General features: G+C 45.7%; 2 protein-coding genes across 5 annotated transcripts; one reads left to right on the forward strand and one right to left on the reverse strand.

Moving 5' to 3' along the window:
- The first annotated feature begins 1,062 nt into the window (after nt 1-1,062).
- On the forward strand, nt 1,063-5,109 carry si:ch211-199g17.9 (uncharacterized protein LOC108180085 homolog). 4 transcript variants are annotated; one of them, XM_037264222.1, is made up of 10 exons: nt 1,063-1,644; nt 1,912-1,944; nt 2,029-2,091; nt 3,648-3,722; nt 4,030-4,077; nt 4,157-4,211; nt 4,449-4,538; nt 4,605-4,668; nt 4,742-4,784; nt 4,860-4,986. In XM_037264222.1, the coding sequence occupies exons 2-9, from the start codon at nt 1,920-1,922 to the stop codon at nt 4,763-4,765; spliced, it is 444 nt and encodes a 147-aa protein (XP_037120117.1). In that variant the 5' UTR covers nt 1,063-1,644; nt 1,912-1,919; the 3' UTR covers nt 4,766-4,784; nt 4,860-4,986. The 4 variants fall into 4 exon arrangements, with proteins under 4 accessions (XP_037120117.1, XP_037120115.1, XP_037120114.1 ...); XM_037264220.1 differs by having other exon boundaries at nt 1,063-1,743; nt 4,605-4,784; nt 4,860-5,109; XM_037264219.1 differs by having other exon boundaries at nt 4,605-4,784; nt 4,860-5,109.
- A 512-nt stretch (nt 5,110-5,621) lies between these two features.
- fam83hb (family with sequence similarity 83 member Hb) lies at nt 5,622-13,485 on the reverse strand. The gene is made up of 8 exons (XM_037263773.1): nt 13,286-13,485; nt 10,183-10,361; nt 9,772-10,104; nt 9,272-9,436; nt 9,069-9,193; nt 8,449-8,991; nt 6,158-8,375; nt 5,622-5,900 (listed from the first exon to the last, which is right to left on the reverse strand). Exons 2-8 carry the CDS (start codon nt 10,303-10,305, stop codon nt 5,880-5,882), a joined length of 3,528 nt encoding a protein of 1,175 aa, XP_037119668.1. The 5' UTR covers nt 10,306-10,361; nt 13,286-13,485; the 3' UTR covers nt 5,622-5,879.
- Nucleotides 13,486-16,512: the final 3,027 nt, after the last annotated feature.

Here is a 16,512-nt window from a genome sequence, read left to right on the forward strand (position 1 = left end):
CACGCTTTGGTACAGTGAGCCAGCAAAATATTGCACAAAATCTACTCGCAAGACATCGTCCAGTAAATGCAGTCTACCCTGGATGCCAAATTACAAATTGAAAATACTAAATTTATCACAACTTGTTTTTCTTTTCATGACAGTTGCAACATCAATTTGGTTTGTCTTAATTCCAAACATTTCGTCTTATTCCCATGTACTATGTTCTGGTCATATTTTTCAGTTTAGTTTTCACTTGATTTTGCTGGCCCTTAACTAAAACAGCGAGCCAGTCTCGGACACCCTCGCTCTGACTTTTCTAGTGCGGTAGCTCAACCTTGAAAAAGTGTGACAATGATGTACAAGTAAGCCTTTCGTCGTACTTCTTTTTTCCTTTTCTCTTCCTGATTGGTCATTGGTGTGCAGTGATCGTATTTCTTTTTAGTGCTGTAGTTTCATGTTTCCATCAAGTATTGGTAAGCTGCTTCACATTATTATTTTACGGGAATGACCACTAATAAAGTAGCCGAACGCTGGATTTAAACATGCAACGGAGACAAATGCATGATAACTTATTTATTTATTGATCGTCATGTAGATGACAGTTGAGTTACTAACTCAGGACTGAAAATGTTCAAACACTGGTGACAAAGTGACACTGAAGGTACCGCTGCAGTCTCACGCAGTGTTTTTAATGATTTGTCTGGCATTTTATTTCCCATCCCATGCATGGCCTGTTGCATGTAAATTGTCAGCACATAAAGCAGTTTGTATTTGGGACGGTTTGTTGCTTGGCAAAGATGTTTGTATCTAACGCAAGGCGTAGGTGTACATAGAAGCGCTTAGATGTGTATAAGCCGGGTGCGCATTTGCATTGTACGTAATGCCTTCCATTTGAGTGGAAACGCATTCCTCCTCGCTGTCGGCTTCACATTAAAACATAACACGTGGAATGTGTGAGGACTTCTGTTCATTTCTCTCAAAAGTGAGTCTTCAGCAAAGTATGCCAGAGCCTATCCCAGCTGTCTTAGGAACAAGAAAACAACGATATATTGTCATGGTTCATTGCACAAATAAATTTTGTTCAGTACTTCTCAGCCGGTTAATGTGCAACAATGAAGATACAAATAGACCATACATAAGAGCAAATTGTGAAAACAACACAACAGATAAACAGTGAAGTGTGAAAGTGATGTCTCGCTGTACAAGTCTGGTTAACAGATTTGGGAGAGGGGTGTGGGCACAGACAAGCAAATATTCACAAATGGAGGGTTTTAATGCAACTAAATAGATTTTGGTGAGGGGCGTGAGCACATAGCCAAGCAAATATTCACAAATGAAGAGGTTTTAATGCAACTAAATAGATTTTGGTGAGGGGTGTGAGCACATAGATGAGCAAATATTCACAAAGAGGGTTTTAATGCAACTACATATATTTGGGTGTGGGCACATAGACAAGCAAATATACACAAAGACGTTTTAATGCAACTAAAAACCAAAATCCACACAAGAAGGCCTGAGATCTAAAAGCAGAATCGCTCAACAGTGAGACAGACTGCCGGGCACGTGCACACAACAAATTGGACGTCTAAGGAGCTCGTTAAACGAGCCGTTTTCCAGCCGAAACTCTACAATTCTTGAGCGTAAAACTGAGCAACTCGGCAAGTGGGTTGACGACTTTGCTAGGGGTTAAAAAAAATACCGATGTGCTAGTTGCTTTGAGCGTTGCTAAAGCTGAAGCTACGAGCATCACATACTTCACAGGTGCTTCCCAGCGCGGCTAATGTTAGCACAGTATACTATAACTGGGTAAAGCTAATAAGCTAATTGTATATCTAACGTGGCATTTAATTGCCCTAAATAAATGGGCAACACCAGTCCAGTTACCACCTTTTTAACAATATTTGTTGATATTCTCATGTGTTGTAACAGGGTTCAACATGGAAGATATTAGAGCCAAAGCAGGTGAGTTCGTCTACGATGTATTCAAATGTTATAATTTTATATACAGATAAACACGTCCTCTATTAAACTATAATCCTCCACTAGGTAGAGGACTAAAGGAGCCCAACATTCAAGTGCTGGAGAACAAATTCGTGAGCCTGCAACAAGGTGACCCGACTTTTTATTTCTTAACACATACATTATTTAAATGAAACTACTTGTTTGGTACAATAAATGGTGATTAAAATTGTTATAACTGCGTGTATTTTGGGCAATGGGAATTGGGGTCTCTTATGGAAAGTTCAAACTCAGCCGTGACATCTTCTGGACAACGTTATGATATTTCAAGGTTTCTAACGTGTATGTTGGCTAAATGAGGAGATTGCGTACTATCCAAAGAGCACATATAGTATCTATTCAATGAAGTGGACATCATAACTTACATCATTATGTTGTTATTATGTTTTTCAATAGTACATTTCTGTGGATGGTTTCTAAAGTGACGCGAGCTACTCCCTGGATACGTATTTCTGCTTTTACTTTGGCTCATGCTATTTAACATAAAGAAAGGAAATAAAATAAAAAACAACTTAGAAAAGCTAAAACGCACTTTGACGTGCTTATGGCGTGTAGTCCATATTTCTCACACATCGTTCTAGTTTTGTAGGTTTACTTAATTTAGTTTCTTGTCAGCGGAAATGCTCCCCGTCAAAGTTATTTCTATTTCCGTTTTTTCATGTCGACGTGTTTTAACGTTTTTTTCTTTGTTAACACGGCACGCCGGACGCAACACGTGTGTGCAATATGTGCACTATTTTCTCATTTGGGCTTAGAATTCGAAGTTAGCGTGAAATTACTTTCGCTGAACGTTCAATTCGCGTCTTTTTAAGTGCGCCAATAAGAAAGCTTCTTTCTGATGACGTAATTTGACAATGTTTTCGTTTTGTTTACTTTGAACCTACAAAATGACTGCGTAAATTGATTTTTTAGCGAGTAGTGACCCATCGTTTTAGAAACCTGTGCATCAAGAGTTTTTTGTGAGAGAGGCGGCAAATAAAGTTAGGTGAAACCGTAAGTTATTTAGCTACTCCTCCCAGTCAAACCAGCGATTGCACGTATCTTACAGATATTATCAGTTTGGTATATCCTTACCTGACTAAAGGTTGGTAACATGGGCGTGATGAATGGATGACTATGAGACATGATTAAAACCATAGTCCTTACATAACAAGGATGTCCGCATCCTGCACCTAGACACCATTCTGACCCGTGTATCATTGTTACATCGTAAAAAAATCTGATGTATATTACGCATGTGAAGTTAGAATCTCGGCATGCTAATTAGGCCCTATGGGTCTGTTCGTAAAATCCAAGTTCATCGTTATAGAAATTGAAATAGTACACAGCTACGAAACACAAACAAGTCCATAGTCTGTAATGCCCACAACCACACCCCATTGTGATCCGTGTATTGATGTAAAATTGAAGTAAAGAACTGACACATTCACCGTAGGTTTTTTAGGAAATGAGATTCTATTACCTATTCTGTAAATGTTCAGCTCATTGTTGAAGAATTTGAAATAGTACATAAGTGTTTGAATCATTGAGCATTTAGAACTTGGTCGTGCATTCAGAAGGCCATCCTTATTTCATCATCATTTCAATGGGAAGCCTGATATAATTTTTAATCTTTTTTCCCCGTTATATTTGGTGTGTTTTTGCAGCCAAAAAAGATCTGGAAACTGATATTATGAAGAGGAAATCACTCATTGTTTGTCTACACAAGCATTTCGCTGCACGTAAGGAGCACGTATATATTGTCATCAAGCAAAAGTTGAATGTCAACCAACCACAAACACGGAAATGGAGTTCGAACTCCAGGCTTTAATAAATAACCATGCCTAGAAACTGCCACTAGGGCGGAGTATCAAACAGCCAAACACCAACTGTTGCTCGTTATTGTCACGGTGAAATTGCCTTGACAATTATTGCGTCATTCTTGTGAAAAAAATGTTTGCACCATGGCCTATTAACAGGTCCCATCGTTTCATACTTTGTTAGCATTTGCAACGGGATTGTCCTAAAATGTCTCAGTTGTCGTTGCAGGGCAAACAGAGGCCTACCAACTGGAGAGGACCGAGCAGGAAAAAGAAGGTACTGGAGATTCATATCCAGTTCAGAACGCCGTCAATCAAGTCTGCTTTAAAAAACAACAACATCCCCGTTCCTCCAGAACTGTTGCAGAAGTTGCAGCTCCAGTGCGAAGAATCCAAGCATGAGAATGTCAGGTGATTTTTCATCCTCAAACCAGTGGAACGACATACCTTCAAGTCCTTCCAGGTCGTTTTCCAACTTGCAAGTTGTCTTCCATTGAAAGTTGTCATAAAGTCTTTAGAGCCAGAAATTCAACAACCAATCACATCTTTTGCATATTTTGAAAATGCCGCATCACATCTGTGAGCAGTATCTTGTGAAGCAGCGGAAGGCATGTTCTCAGTTTTGGCACTGCTTGATGTCCGTTTTAGGCTTGCTGAGCGGAACAAGAAAAGCGAGGACCTCATCTCTCGGCACCGTTCTGATATCTGGGAGTTAAAGCTCAAGCAGCGCAAGATGAAGTGCGTCTGATTTTGAAGCACAATGATATATAGCCACAGTGATGACAGGACGTGTTCAAACGACAGGTTGAAGTTTGAGAATGAGCTCCACTCAATGATGCAACAGCACAAGCAGCTCTACGCCGACATTGTAAGTCGACACCTTTTGCCGCCACCGCCGCGTCACAAACAGTTGCCGACTTGCATCTGGTCATCTCATCCAGAAAGACGCTCAGCCAAAAGAGTGAAGCGGAGCACTGACTCAAGGTAATAAACCTTCGCTACTTGTTTTTCTTTTCTTCCTCTCATGTTCCAAACTGTCAAAATACTTTGTTGTCGCAGAACGCGAGACGTCAGCTCATCCGATGACGTCCACCTCAAGGACTGCCTTGGTACTTTCATGGAAAAAGCAGGCCACTTTGCTCCTCTTTCCTAACGTTGACCCAAGGTAACGTTCCAAATGTTCCTCTGTTGGATTTTCCTACTGTGATGTGTGTTTACATAACATGTCAAAAGGGTGTTCAATTCTTGCAAAGCCATTGATAGCGTTTCTATATTGTTGAAGAGCTTTAATAAAAGTATTTGCAGCATACTTCAAATGCAATTTTATTAACACTAAATGGCCACATATTCAATTTCCATTAAAAACAAGATGAAGACAAGCTTCTTTGATGTCCAGTGAGACAAAGAAGCTTTTGTTAAGTCAAAACAGCCAGCCAATGAATTCCTGTCAATATGTACAATCCCACATATAAAAAAAAGAAAGAAAAAAGCTCAATCAGCGCAAATCTTTGGTTTCATCACGCAATTCGGCAGAGGCGCCATCAAAACCTTTGCGTCCTTTCGCACCTGGTTCAAGAGGCGGCAACGCAAATATTCAACGCGTCTTCTTTCACTTACAACACACAGTCTGTATGGCGCAGCAAACAAACACACAAACCTTCCCTGATGAGTGTGTCCTCCCCATTACAGCGTTCCAACATTTTTGTACTCTTAATATTTGTGTTTTGGCACACATTTCCATAAGACAAAATACATTTTTTTTGTTGAATGGCATCCATCTCTCTTTGTGTATTTTTGTTTGGCCAACTTCCACTTTCAGTCAACAAGCCTGCACCACTGCCACCTTTTTTTTTTTCCTGTCAGCACACAATCCACTTTCGGTCACCTTCTAAGGCCAAAGTTGTAGCGGTGTTTGGCAAACTGGCACATTCTGCATCCGTCTTTACTTTTTTTTTTCCAAGCGTTCTTCCGGGTATCTTCTTGACTGTGTTGGAGCAACGCTTGCGTGTTGTTGGCACTTGATGGTCGCGCGTTAGTCGATTCTCACGTCGTCCTCAAGCAGGCACCTTCTTTTTCCAGCTATCCCAGTGTATTTCCCATCTGTACAAAGAACAACAACACACTTGTTTGTTGGCATTCGTAAAAAGTCGGTCAAACATACTGAATTAATTTTGATCAGGAAATCAAACTAGAAACAAGGTAGAAAGAATAAGATCGTACTTTTGGGATGCTGTTCCTAACTTGGTTCCAAAATGTTACAACTTGAGATATAGTGTGTGAAAACAATCTAATTTCAAATGTTTGAATCAAGTCTCAGTTGGAGTGGAAAACAAAGATCGTATGTCGCCGGAAAGTACCTCAAAGCGGCTGTAGACCTTCTTCTCCTTTCTTAGGCTCTCTATCCTCTTGAGCAGTCCCTCCCTCTCCTGTATGCCGCCTTGTGGTCTCAGCAAGCGGTTTTTCTTGGCCGAGAAGTCGTTGTCCTTTGCGTCGCGATCTCCGTCCTCGCCCCGCTCGTGTCGGTTCTTCTGGCTGTTAGCCGAGATCTGCTCCAGGATGACCTTTGTGTCGTCACGGAGGTTGCTGCTGAACAGCACAGAGCTCCCTGAGGGCTGGTAGCGCGATGAACCCGATGTGCCAGGCGACGTCCTGTGGTTTGCCGTGGGCTGGTCGTCGTCGGCGGCTGAGGCCGATCCCCCCGTGTCTTTACTTTGCTTCTTGTTGTAATCTTCGACCATTTCCTTGACGGTACTCATGCTGCCCCGATCTTCTCCCGAGGACTTCTTCTCCTTATCCTTGGGACCCAAGAATCCCTTGAGCCTCTGAGTCTGTTTCTTTAGGAAGTCCAACGTTTTGCCGTCGCCCTTCCCTTCGCCGAGCGTGTTGATGGATGTGTTGGAACCCATCACCTTCTCCTTGGACTCATCGTGTGGCAGAGTGGAGGAACTTTGAGAGCGACTCTTCTTCATCTCGCTCTTCTCGGAGTCTGTAGCGTCCGTGAGGATCTCCTCGCCACAGGAGACCCTGCGAGGATTGAGTACCTTAAACTTGAGCTGGTCCCGTTTGAAGATCTTTGGGGACGGGAGGGGCTTCAACGTCTTGAAGAGGTCTTTCTTTTGGCCGTCGGACGAGCTCTCGTCCTTGTGGCTTTCGGGGGGCTTAACGCTACTTACGAAAGGCTTGGGAGAGAGCAGAGACGGCTTGGAGGATGTAAGCGAAGCTCGCCGAGTGAGTTCTGATTGTTTTCCCAATGCATCCGGTTTCTTGGTCTCGGATTCTGTCGAGCTACTCGCAGCACCGGCTGTAGTGTTTGTGGGGGGTGGATTGTCAGGATAGTCCGCCTTCTTCTCTGCTGATTCTGGGACCTTCAGCGACGCTTCAGTCTCCATTCTGGATGCTTTCCGCTTAGCAGCTACATCTTTGAAATACTTGAGTCGATTCGCCGGGTCGTTAAAGTTGAGAGATGAGGTGACAGCGTCAGAGGTGTCAACGGTTGCTAGGTGCTGCTGAGGTTCATCTTTGCTTTCTGCTATGTCTTTCATTCCTCTTTCACTTTCCTTTGCAGTCTCACTTTTGTCTTGTTCCTTCTCCTCGGCCATCTTTTTCCACTCGAAAGGTTCCCGAGACAACGATCGCCTCTTCTCTAAGATCTGGGCTACAATGGAAGATTTGCCCTCATCCTCCGTGGCAGCAGCGGTGCTCCCGCTATGCATTTCAGCTTTGGAAGATGAGAATATGAGTGAGGAGCGCAGACGTGAGCTCCGCTGCAGGAGCGGGTTGATCCGTGAGCGGAACGAGTCGTGTTTGGAAAGGAAGAGTTCTGAGTGCTCTTTGGCTTCTCTTTCCCTGCTGTCGTCTTTTTCAGAACCCCACCTCGCCTCTCGCTCCCGGTCTTTCTCCGCTTCCTTCTCACTTCTATCCAGCAAAAATGACGGAAGCAGGTCCTTGGTGGTCAACTCCTTGCCGGTGCAGTCAGGGACGACGGGCTTCCCAAAGCGAGGTTTTTTGAAATCCGCTCTGGGATTGGAAGCAACGTTCAGCGGCTCCTTTAGCCCAAAGCGGGCGGCTGAACCTTCACCGGGCTCCTGAGCAGGTGGAGGATCTTCAAAGGCGTCCGGCCCGGCGGGTTGATTGAGCCCATCTTCTCCACCTTCCTCGTATGTGCTCAGATACGAGTGGATCCGCCAGTTGCGCAAGCCGTGTCGCACGCTTGCGTCCTCCCCGTGCTCCTGATCTGAGTGCTTTGGAAAGGACTTCTTGTCTGGCGGGTGAGGATGCGTGGGCGAGCTCTGACAAGCATACGCCTGACCAATGGTTGGCCTCTTCTGGGCGGTGGTTCCTCCATACCTCCCGGCTACTGGAGGTGCGTGAATCCCGTCGGGTCCGCTTAAATCGTCCGAGGAAAGATGTGCATTGCCTCTCGCATAGTTTCCGCCACTGAACTCGAGGTCTGAGCGAAAGGAACTCGAGTCTGAATACTGGTCGATGGATAGATGCGGCGGACGATGTCTGTCAAAGAGTCCGTGGCCAGAATCTGGGCCGGGACCTTCGCTGTAGAAATGGTGTCTGGGTTCCCTGTTAAGAAGACGGCGATTCAGTGAGTTTTACTGTCTGTGGCACCAAAAGAATAGTGGGTAGTGTAGCGTACCTGTTGAAGTCTGTCTCGTCCAGATTGTTCATGACTCTGTGCTTCATGTAGTGCCTGGAGGACATGTAGTTGTCCTGGGTGCCTTCGGCGTAGCTGTGCCTCTTGAAGCCGCTCATCTCTATCTGCCGGGACACGATAGACCGTCCCTGCTCCAAGTAGGACTGCTGGGGACGAAACTGCTGCTGGGAATACTTCCCCATCACGATCGCCGCCCCGTGCTCAATGGTGTGACGAAAGGGGTCGTTTCGTCGGAATGGAAGTCCCAGGTTGCGTTCCTGATCTCCGTATGAGAAGCTGGAGGTTATCTCGGATTGCCTCCGGAAGCCTAGAGGGTTCCGTAAGGACTGGGTCCTCTTTAAACCCAACTGTCTGCTTAAGTAAGCGCCGGTGTCCGGGACTGCCAGCGTTCCGTCCGATGGGTCGATGACGAGGGGCTCGGACTGAGCGTAGAGGATGCGAAACTCTTCGTCGAACGTGGCCACCAGTTCACCCAGAAAAAGGTGCGCGATGCAGCGATGGATTTTCTCATATGACCACATGAAGCTGGGAAGAAATACCAAAAAATCATCAAAATGACTGCAGAGAAACAAAAGAAAAAAATCACAAGGAACAGAACTCACCTATAATTACCACTCAGCACAGCTCTGCAATCAGCCAATAGGAAACGATCTTTCATTTGCCCCTTGAATGACTTCCCCGTTCGGGATTGATACGTTATTCCTGCCACGGTCCTGACTCGCATCATCTGTAAAATTCAAATGTGCATTCGCGTGTCAGATTGAGGCAGATCGACCTTTCTGAATGCGAGACCATTTTTTTTTACCTGAATTAAGTCCAAGTTGACCTTGCAGTTGATCACCATGGAGACAAAGTTCTGAGCTTCCTCCTCGTCTAGAAGAATGTAAACAGGAATGTGGCGAGCTGTTGCATCCAAGAGGTCGGCGAAAATATCCACGTCGGTAAACGTGTCCATCACCACCGCAATGACCTAGAAAATAGAACAAATGTACAATTTGTCTTCCAAATCAAACAATCTGGATTGCAAAGCTGCGAGGACCTCCAAATGCAAGCCAGTTTAGCCCTCGCCAGACCTTGGTCGGAAAGGGCGTAGCAGCAAATTCGGCAGTGGTGGATAGAAAGTACAATTAGGGAGATAGCATTACGTAAACATACACGAGTCAGCAATGCTCGGCCGTCGGCTACGTGCGATAAGGACAAGATAGGATATGACGTGTTGGTTTTTGACCCGGCATGTGATTTCTGGTGGCGACCGACACACTGATTGGCCGTCTGTGCTTGAAGCTACTCTGCACCTTTTCTTACCTGCCGAGCATTCTTGATGAGTCTCCTGGCCTGCTCCTTGATACTTGGCATGTTTGGCTCCGACGGGTTGACCAGAGTGGTGACCTCCGTGGGTCCGATGAAGCTGTTCTGAGTCAGTGGCCATCCGAGGTCCAGGCCCGGAGCGGCCAGGTCGGACTGCATGGGCCAGTAGGTGTCGGACGAGCCCTCCACATTGTGGCCCGCCTCTGGGTACCTCAGGTCGGGAACGCTGTGGGCGTGAGTGGGCTCCTGGATCGTGGATTTGATGTGCTCAATTTCAGCTTGTGCCAGAAAGCTGACCACGTCAGCTCCCTGGAGGAACTCGTAGTAGCCCTGGCGGGACAGAAAGCGCCCGGTCAATGCATAGTTCTGACATAAACGAGCCCCAAATACCCCGCAAATCTCTTTTACCGATAAATCATTTTCGATCAGTGCATCAATGGCAAGGCGGTATTCCTCCTTGTAGTGCGGGGGCAGGTAATTTGGGTCCAGGGGGTTGTCACCAATGGAAGAACTCTGAGAGCGGTGAGCCATGGTTGGAGGTATTAGTGGGAGTCCAAGTCAGGGCTGGTGCTGAGGAAGTCGCAACTCTACAACACAAAAGGGATCACGTCAAGGTTGAGAACTGGAGAGCACAAAGTAAGCAGAGGTGTATGGACCGGTTCTCCCGCTAAGATCCCGCTGAGTCAACCTGTCGCAGCCGGAAACCGCTCAGACACCAAGTTGAGGGCGAATAGCACGATGCTAAAGAGGCAAAGTTGTTCAAGCCAAATCAACTCTTTTCTCGTAGGCCCTTGTCCATCAATTCCAGGACTCCAACTTTGCCAAGGTTCTATTAAGGAGTGGTCTCAGGCTGCATTTCAAGAGCAGCACAGTGCAATCAGCTGAGCCAAGCAGGTCGACCCTCGAGCCCACAACCCCCAAATTGAATTTAGCCCTAACAACAGCACACGAGATGTCTCATCTGGTGGTGGTGGCGGCGGCACTCGACTTTACGAGCTCCTCGAGAGTTGGCTCGGCATTTGAAGATTTTCTGTTCCTGATGCAATTCCAACTCATGGAGATGCCGTCTTGAAGTAAGAATGGAGACAAAAAAAAAACCCACCACCCTGCTCAGCCACTTGTTGGAGCGCACGGTTTTGGACTGTGTGGCTACGTCTCCGTGGAAGCGTACAGTCTGTCATACGATGGTGGGAGGCTGATTGTCAGCTTGTGCACAAATGATCTTTGTTATTTAGGAGGCCAAGTGTTTATGTTACAACTCAAAGAGCGTGTGACCTTCCCACAATGTTACTGTGATAGGGCAGGGAGAGTCAATTTTACTTGTGGCCCTAGTGAGTCACCAGGTAGCTCTTTTTTTCTGCCCAGTGCGTCATCTGGGAGCAACGTCCTGCTTTTTCCCTTTCCCTGACTTTGTGGTCTGGCGCTCCCATCCAAAGTTCCGCAGCGAGCGGCCCAGGAAGTATGTCGGGCGGGCGTACATGCTATTTCGCATTGAATTGTTTCAACATCAGACTGTCGTATGAATGGATCTCCCTCGGGCTTGATCTGTTGTGCTGAATCATCACGTTTGAGTCATGATGAAATTCACACGTGTTAAGAAATGATGAACACGCAACGGAAGCTGAAGATTTCCGAGTCAAGCCAGATTGAGCTTTACTGTGGAAAGAAGAAGCACTGCTGGGCGGTTCTCTCCAAACCAACACTCCCACCTGGCTTACTGGTTGGGATTGTCAAACAAACACGGCCTGCTCACTTTGTTTTGACAGCAACATCAAAGTCTTGAAAGAAATCGTACGCTTGTCCTCCCTTACGTGGAAAAGTGAAGTGACTGACAAGGACACGACGACTACTTTAAAGGCAACGTCTTTTCACACACGGCCCGTTGGCTGAGGCTTAGGGTCAAGGTTAGGCCCCCCCAACCGTCTTTTGACTCCCTCGGGTGCCTCGTTTCTTGCCTCTAAATATACTAAGTTGCATTAGTATTTTTTTTTTTAACCAAAAAAGGAAAACTCATGCTCGGCGGAAAAAAAACACTCCCGAACTGAAGCTTGTTTTCACTTCTCGGCTCCAAACTGTCACCACCGTTTCAAACGGCACCGTTTTGTTATCAGTGCAGGCCTTCAACCTCCGCTGGCTTTCTAAGCCCGATGTTGAAGTGAGCTCATTCCTGGCATTCTTGTCTTGACACTGACTTGAAATGCCATTTGAGAGAATGGGTGCCTGCACCCAAAGACAAATTTCCGTGTCAACACGGGAACTATCTGGCAGCCATATTCCCCAATCGCATCTGTTGTCTCTAAAGCCGCCTCACCCACGCGAGTGGAGCGGGCATACCTAGCGTTCATTTTGTGAGATAATTCGGCTCGGCGAGGAATACCTGAGAACAGGTTGGGAGGGACGAGCCAGTTCATGCGAGCCCACAGCTGCTTTTCACCAGCGGCTGGCGTTAGTTAACGTGCTCAAACAGACGAGCGCAAACATGGGCTCTGTACCTCACCAGAACCGTTGAGTGGCGCACAAAAACCGAGGACTCAAGATCCAGTTGGGTGTGTGGTGGTGAGCACTCTGGGTCCGAGTGTTGTTTACGGGCACAAAAGGTGCTTCAGCTCTTTGGACGACACTCATTCAAACACCAAACAACATTATTGGCAGAATATTGCCATATGATTTCTGGACTAACTTGCATGTTACAACTTTTATTTGGTGATTGTTTGGACGTTTTTCTTCATAGTAGTTGCAGCTACATTTTTTCTCGTAAAATGTTTTTCTTCGCTGGTTTCCCTGTAAACAATTTGCGTCCAATCTACAATGCTGCCCCCGTAGTTTCCTGCCGGTACTGCAACATTTTCTCTGTGTCTGCTAAAATTGTCAACTATGTAACATCGAGCACGAATGGACCTTTTCCACGCTCTCCGAGAACGGAACAAAACCATTCCAGCAAATACCACATCTATAAAAAGATGCACCGCAAGAAATTCTTGCCACAATACTGACTTTCCCCCCCCTTGTAATTACACACAGTGGACCACTGTTTTCCCAGTGTGACTCACTGGGAAAACGCGGCAACCCGATTTGAATTGGCACTTTTTACGGCTCTAAACCAAAGAAGATGTGTGCAGTCATGGCAATAGGGGGATCAAAGTCTAAAGGCGGGGAACTTCTTGAAAGTGAGTATCGCTTGACTTAATTGGGCGCACCTTTTAAAACTAGCCTGTCTATTTTAGTGTATGTGAGCAGGAGTTACCTGGAGGATGTCAAGCTCAAGCCTCGATGCAGATCAAAGACATTTTGCATTTATGTTCTCAACTCTTTCAGACATGAGGTGAAATTGAATGGAAACAGAGAAAATGTAAGAAGTGCAGGAAAAAGCAGACAGGATTCAAATAGATGAGCAGCCGCTTGGAGCAGAACGACAGAATGGAATGTGTAGCATGAATAGAAGCGTGAAAGTCAAGTCAGGAAGTCGACTGAATAGAGCCACTCTAGCCGCTTGATCGTTTGTCTCGTTTACCTCCAAACTTGTAAGGCGTCTTCTCTTTGCGTCCGCATTGGAACTTGTCAACAATAAGCAAATTATTCTGAAATCCTCCCCCAAAGTGAGGCTCCAGGCCCGGATCGAGTGCCCTGCGTGCGTGCGTGTGTGCGTCCAAGTGCACCCTCAGGGCCGCCGCCACTACGCCACTGCGGCGAATGAGGAAGGAGCAGGCGGGACGCTCGGTTCCCCGCTCCCCCACTCACCGGGCCAGAGACTCCGCCCAGAGACGTCGTTGGCCCGGTACAGACACTCGCAGGCTCCGGCTGGAAGCTCCGCCCTCACTGTGAGTCTTGCAGCGTATTTTTTTTCTTCCCCCCACTGAAAACATGGCTGCTTGCTGTTTGTTCTTAAGGCAACTTGTTTAATTCTACAATATATTTGTGTGTGGTGTGCTTTGATTTTTTGTGCTGGTTATAGTTTGAAATTGTGGCATTGAAGTGGCAATTGGTCGCCATCCGAGACCTTTGATTGTGTGTTGCCCGCATGTGCTTGTTGGTCTCAAATGGCCTTTTATGGCTGTTTTGTATTTGATAATCCCCAAATACTCACTTACTTGGCTGCTGAGTGACTCCCTTGTTGTTACTTGTTAATAAGTGAGTGATGAATGCATCACAGGACAACCGAAGTGACTCATTTTACTGATCCGATCACTGCTGGGGTGATTTGAATGATGGTCTGTTCACTCAGAGCGGGCCCACCTTAGTTTTGTCCCCACTCTAGAATATATTTCATCAATGTTGAGCTTTGAACAATACATCTGAATTAAACTGTGTGATATACTTTCATTCTGGATATTTGTACAAGTGTTTTTTCACCAGAATAGTTGCATGAAATCTTGATTTAAATTACATATATTTTGAAAAGAAATTCTGATTTGTTTTGCCCCTCTCTCCTTATCTCGACTGATAAAGTGAACAATGACGCAAGTCAACGCATGAGTGCACAATCGGGTAGGTGCTTTCCGAACTTTAGCTCCCTTTATATGGCCTAAGTCATGAACACACCTTGTTTTACGGGTACCCTGATAGCAACTCGCACACACACACTATTTTCTGAGGGTGCCTGTTTAGATCTATGTATTCACTTGCGAACCCTCATCATGCCCGTTTGCGCTGCAACTCTAAAGTGTGAACCCCCCCCACACACACACACACGAGAGGAGTTTGTCTTTATCACAACTGCATGAAAACTTGAGGTGGGAGTGACAGAGGAGGGCGAAAAAGACGCTCCCAATGTCAAACAGGTACATACACAAAGGGCGCGACTGCTTAGAGGAATGCGCCAGAGGCATCTCTCCACACCTTCCCTTCCACCCCCATTCCTCGCCCCTCCCCCCTGCCATCTTGCCTCGGCTGAGTCACCCGCTCAACCAGTATGTGTGCAAGTACGGGCTGGAAGTCCAAATCCTGGCCGCACACGCCTCCAAATGCAAGCATACTTGAAAAGTGGCTGGCTGGGGTGGCTGTTCCTTTACTACTTAACTGCAGCCGGGACAGGTGTCTATTTGGGAGTTACCCACACACAGTGTACCTTTATTTACAATTCAAGTCCAGAGTACTGCAGGATATCGTTTTTCACCTGCTGAACTTCCTCATCTGCATTCCCCCCCTCTGCGAGCTTTCCCAGCATGCCTTTCTCACGCTGTAATGTCACACCTGAGTATAAGGTGACTCTGCACAGCCACGGGTCATCTTGACACCATTCTACCGCCAGGCTCCACTTGGTCCCCTTTAACGAGCATGCAGTATGCGCTACGCGCGGGGGCGGACGCCGGGCCACATTTTGTGCCAATTAACACCATATGGGAAACGCAAGCTGCCAAATAATGGAGATGCACTCAACGATAAGATTCCAACTAACCTAACCCTACCCCCCCCTAGGCGTGTCAAAGGACAGGCGAATGGTGCGAGGCCAAGCCCACGGCCATAAAGAAGATTAATAAGGTTAAGAAAAAACAAGCAAAAGGAAAGACACCTGAGGTTAATGATGATAAATCATCAAATGGGAAGTGCATTTTCCCCATTTATTACATTCTCACAGTGCAGGGAGAAGCAGCCGTGTTATACTGCTCCCTATTGTGCTTAACTGGCATGCACAAAATTGTGAAAATATTTTGGGTTACTGAAATCAAGCCTATCGTGTAAATAATACGATAAAGGAAAGCACGTTTTTGCAAATGTGAACGCTCCTAAAATGTGTTGAATTGTTTGCTGTAGTGCTTGTCATATTTTAGTCACATTCTGGAGCAAATAATTTAATTTATTCATCCGATTTTACTTGCACCTGTTATTATGAACCTATTAATCACTGTGAGCTCTCATGTGATTATATAACTATGCAATTATATGAAAACGAATAGTTTATATGTTTTTAGTAATGCAGCCAGTGCCTTTCCTGTGCCGTTGTTGTGCTTGATTTGGTTCCCCGTGAGATTTTGTTCCCCCTGCCACGGGAGCGCGCACGCCTTATTTGGAAAGCGAAAAACCGATGTCGTACGGCGTCGTACGGCGTCAGCACTATGTTGTTTTCAATAAAAACATGAAGAACTCACGTTTGCGTCAGTCAATTTAAATTTTTATAAAGGATTATTCTCATTTGATGTCGTACAGACGGAACACTCATTCACTTCACCAAAACGCAACAATATAATTACGTGAGCTCTTTGCATAAACCTCGATGCAAAGAAACTCCTCTTTTTGGGTACAGGCTACAAGGAGTATATATTACAAAGGAAACTTTATACTTAATTGTGATCATCATTCATCCATCCATCCATTTTATTACTCAGGTATTTTCAAAGCAAATTAATATTGTTGCATTTATTAATTTGCTTTAACATGACAGCGCAATATAATTAAAAGCTGACACTATAGCAATGTCAAACGTGTTCATTTAAGAAAAAGCCACACACGTTTTGTGATCAAATCTTTCATAACGAGAATGATTTGAGTGAATTGATTTGAATGAATAATTGAGAAGAAATTTCAGTTCTGAAGGCTCCTTTTGTCCCAAGCAAAGTGACAGATGGTGGGGAGGGGGGATAAAAATTGTAACAAGAACTCTATAAAAAATGTCAAGCCGTGAGGATATGTCCCCCACGCCCCCCCCCCCCTTATTTTGAGAACGGTGAGTGCTGGACTCCAGCTGTTTTTTTTCTGTCTTCCTGGGGGTCTGTTCAGGTTGTGTGGCAAATTTGAACAGGT

Source organism: Syngnathus acus, chromosome 11 (genome assembly GCF_901709675.1).
Source record: "Syngnathus acus chromosome 11, fSynAcu1.2, whole genome shotgun sequence".
Taxonomy (NCBI): Eukaryota; Metazoa; Chordata; class Actinopteri; order Syngnathiformes; family Syngnathidae; genus Syngnathus; species Syngnathus acus.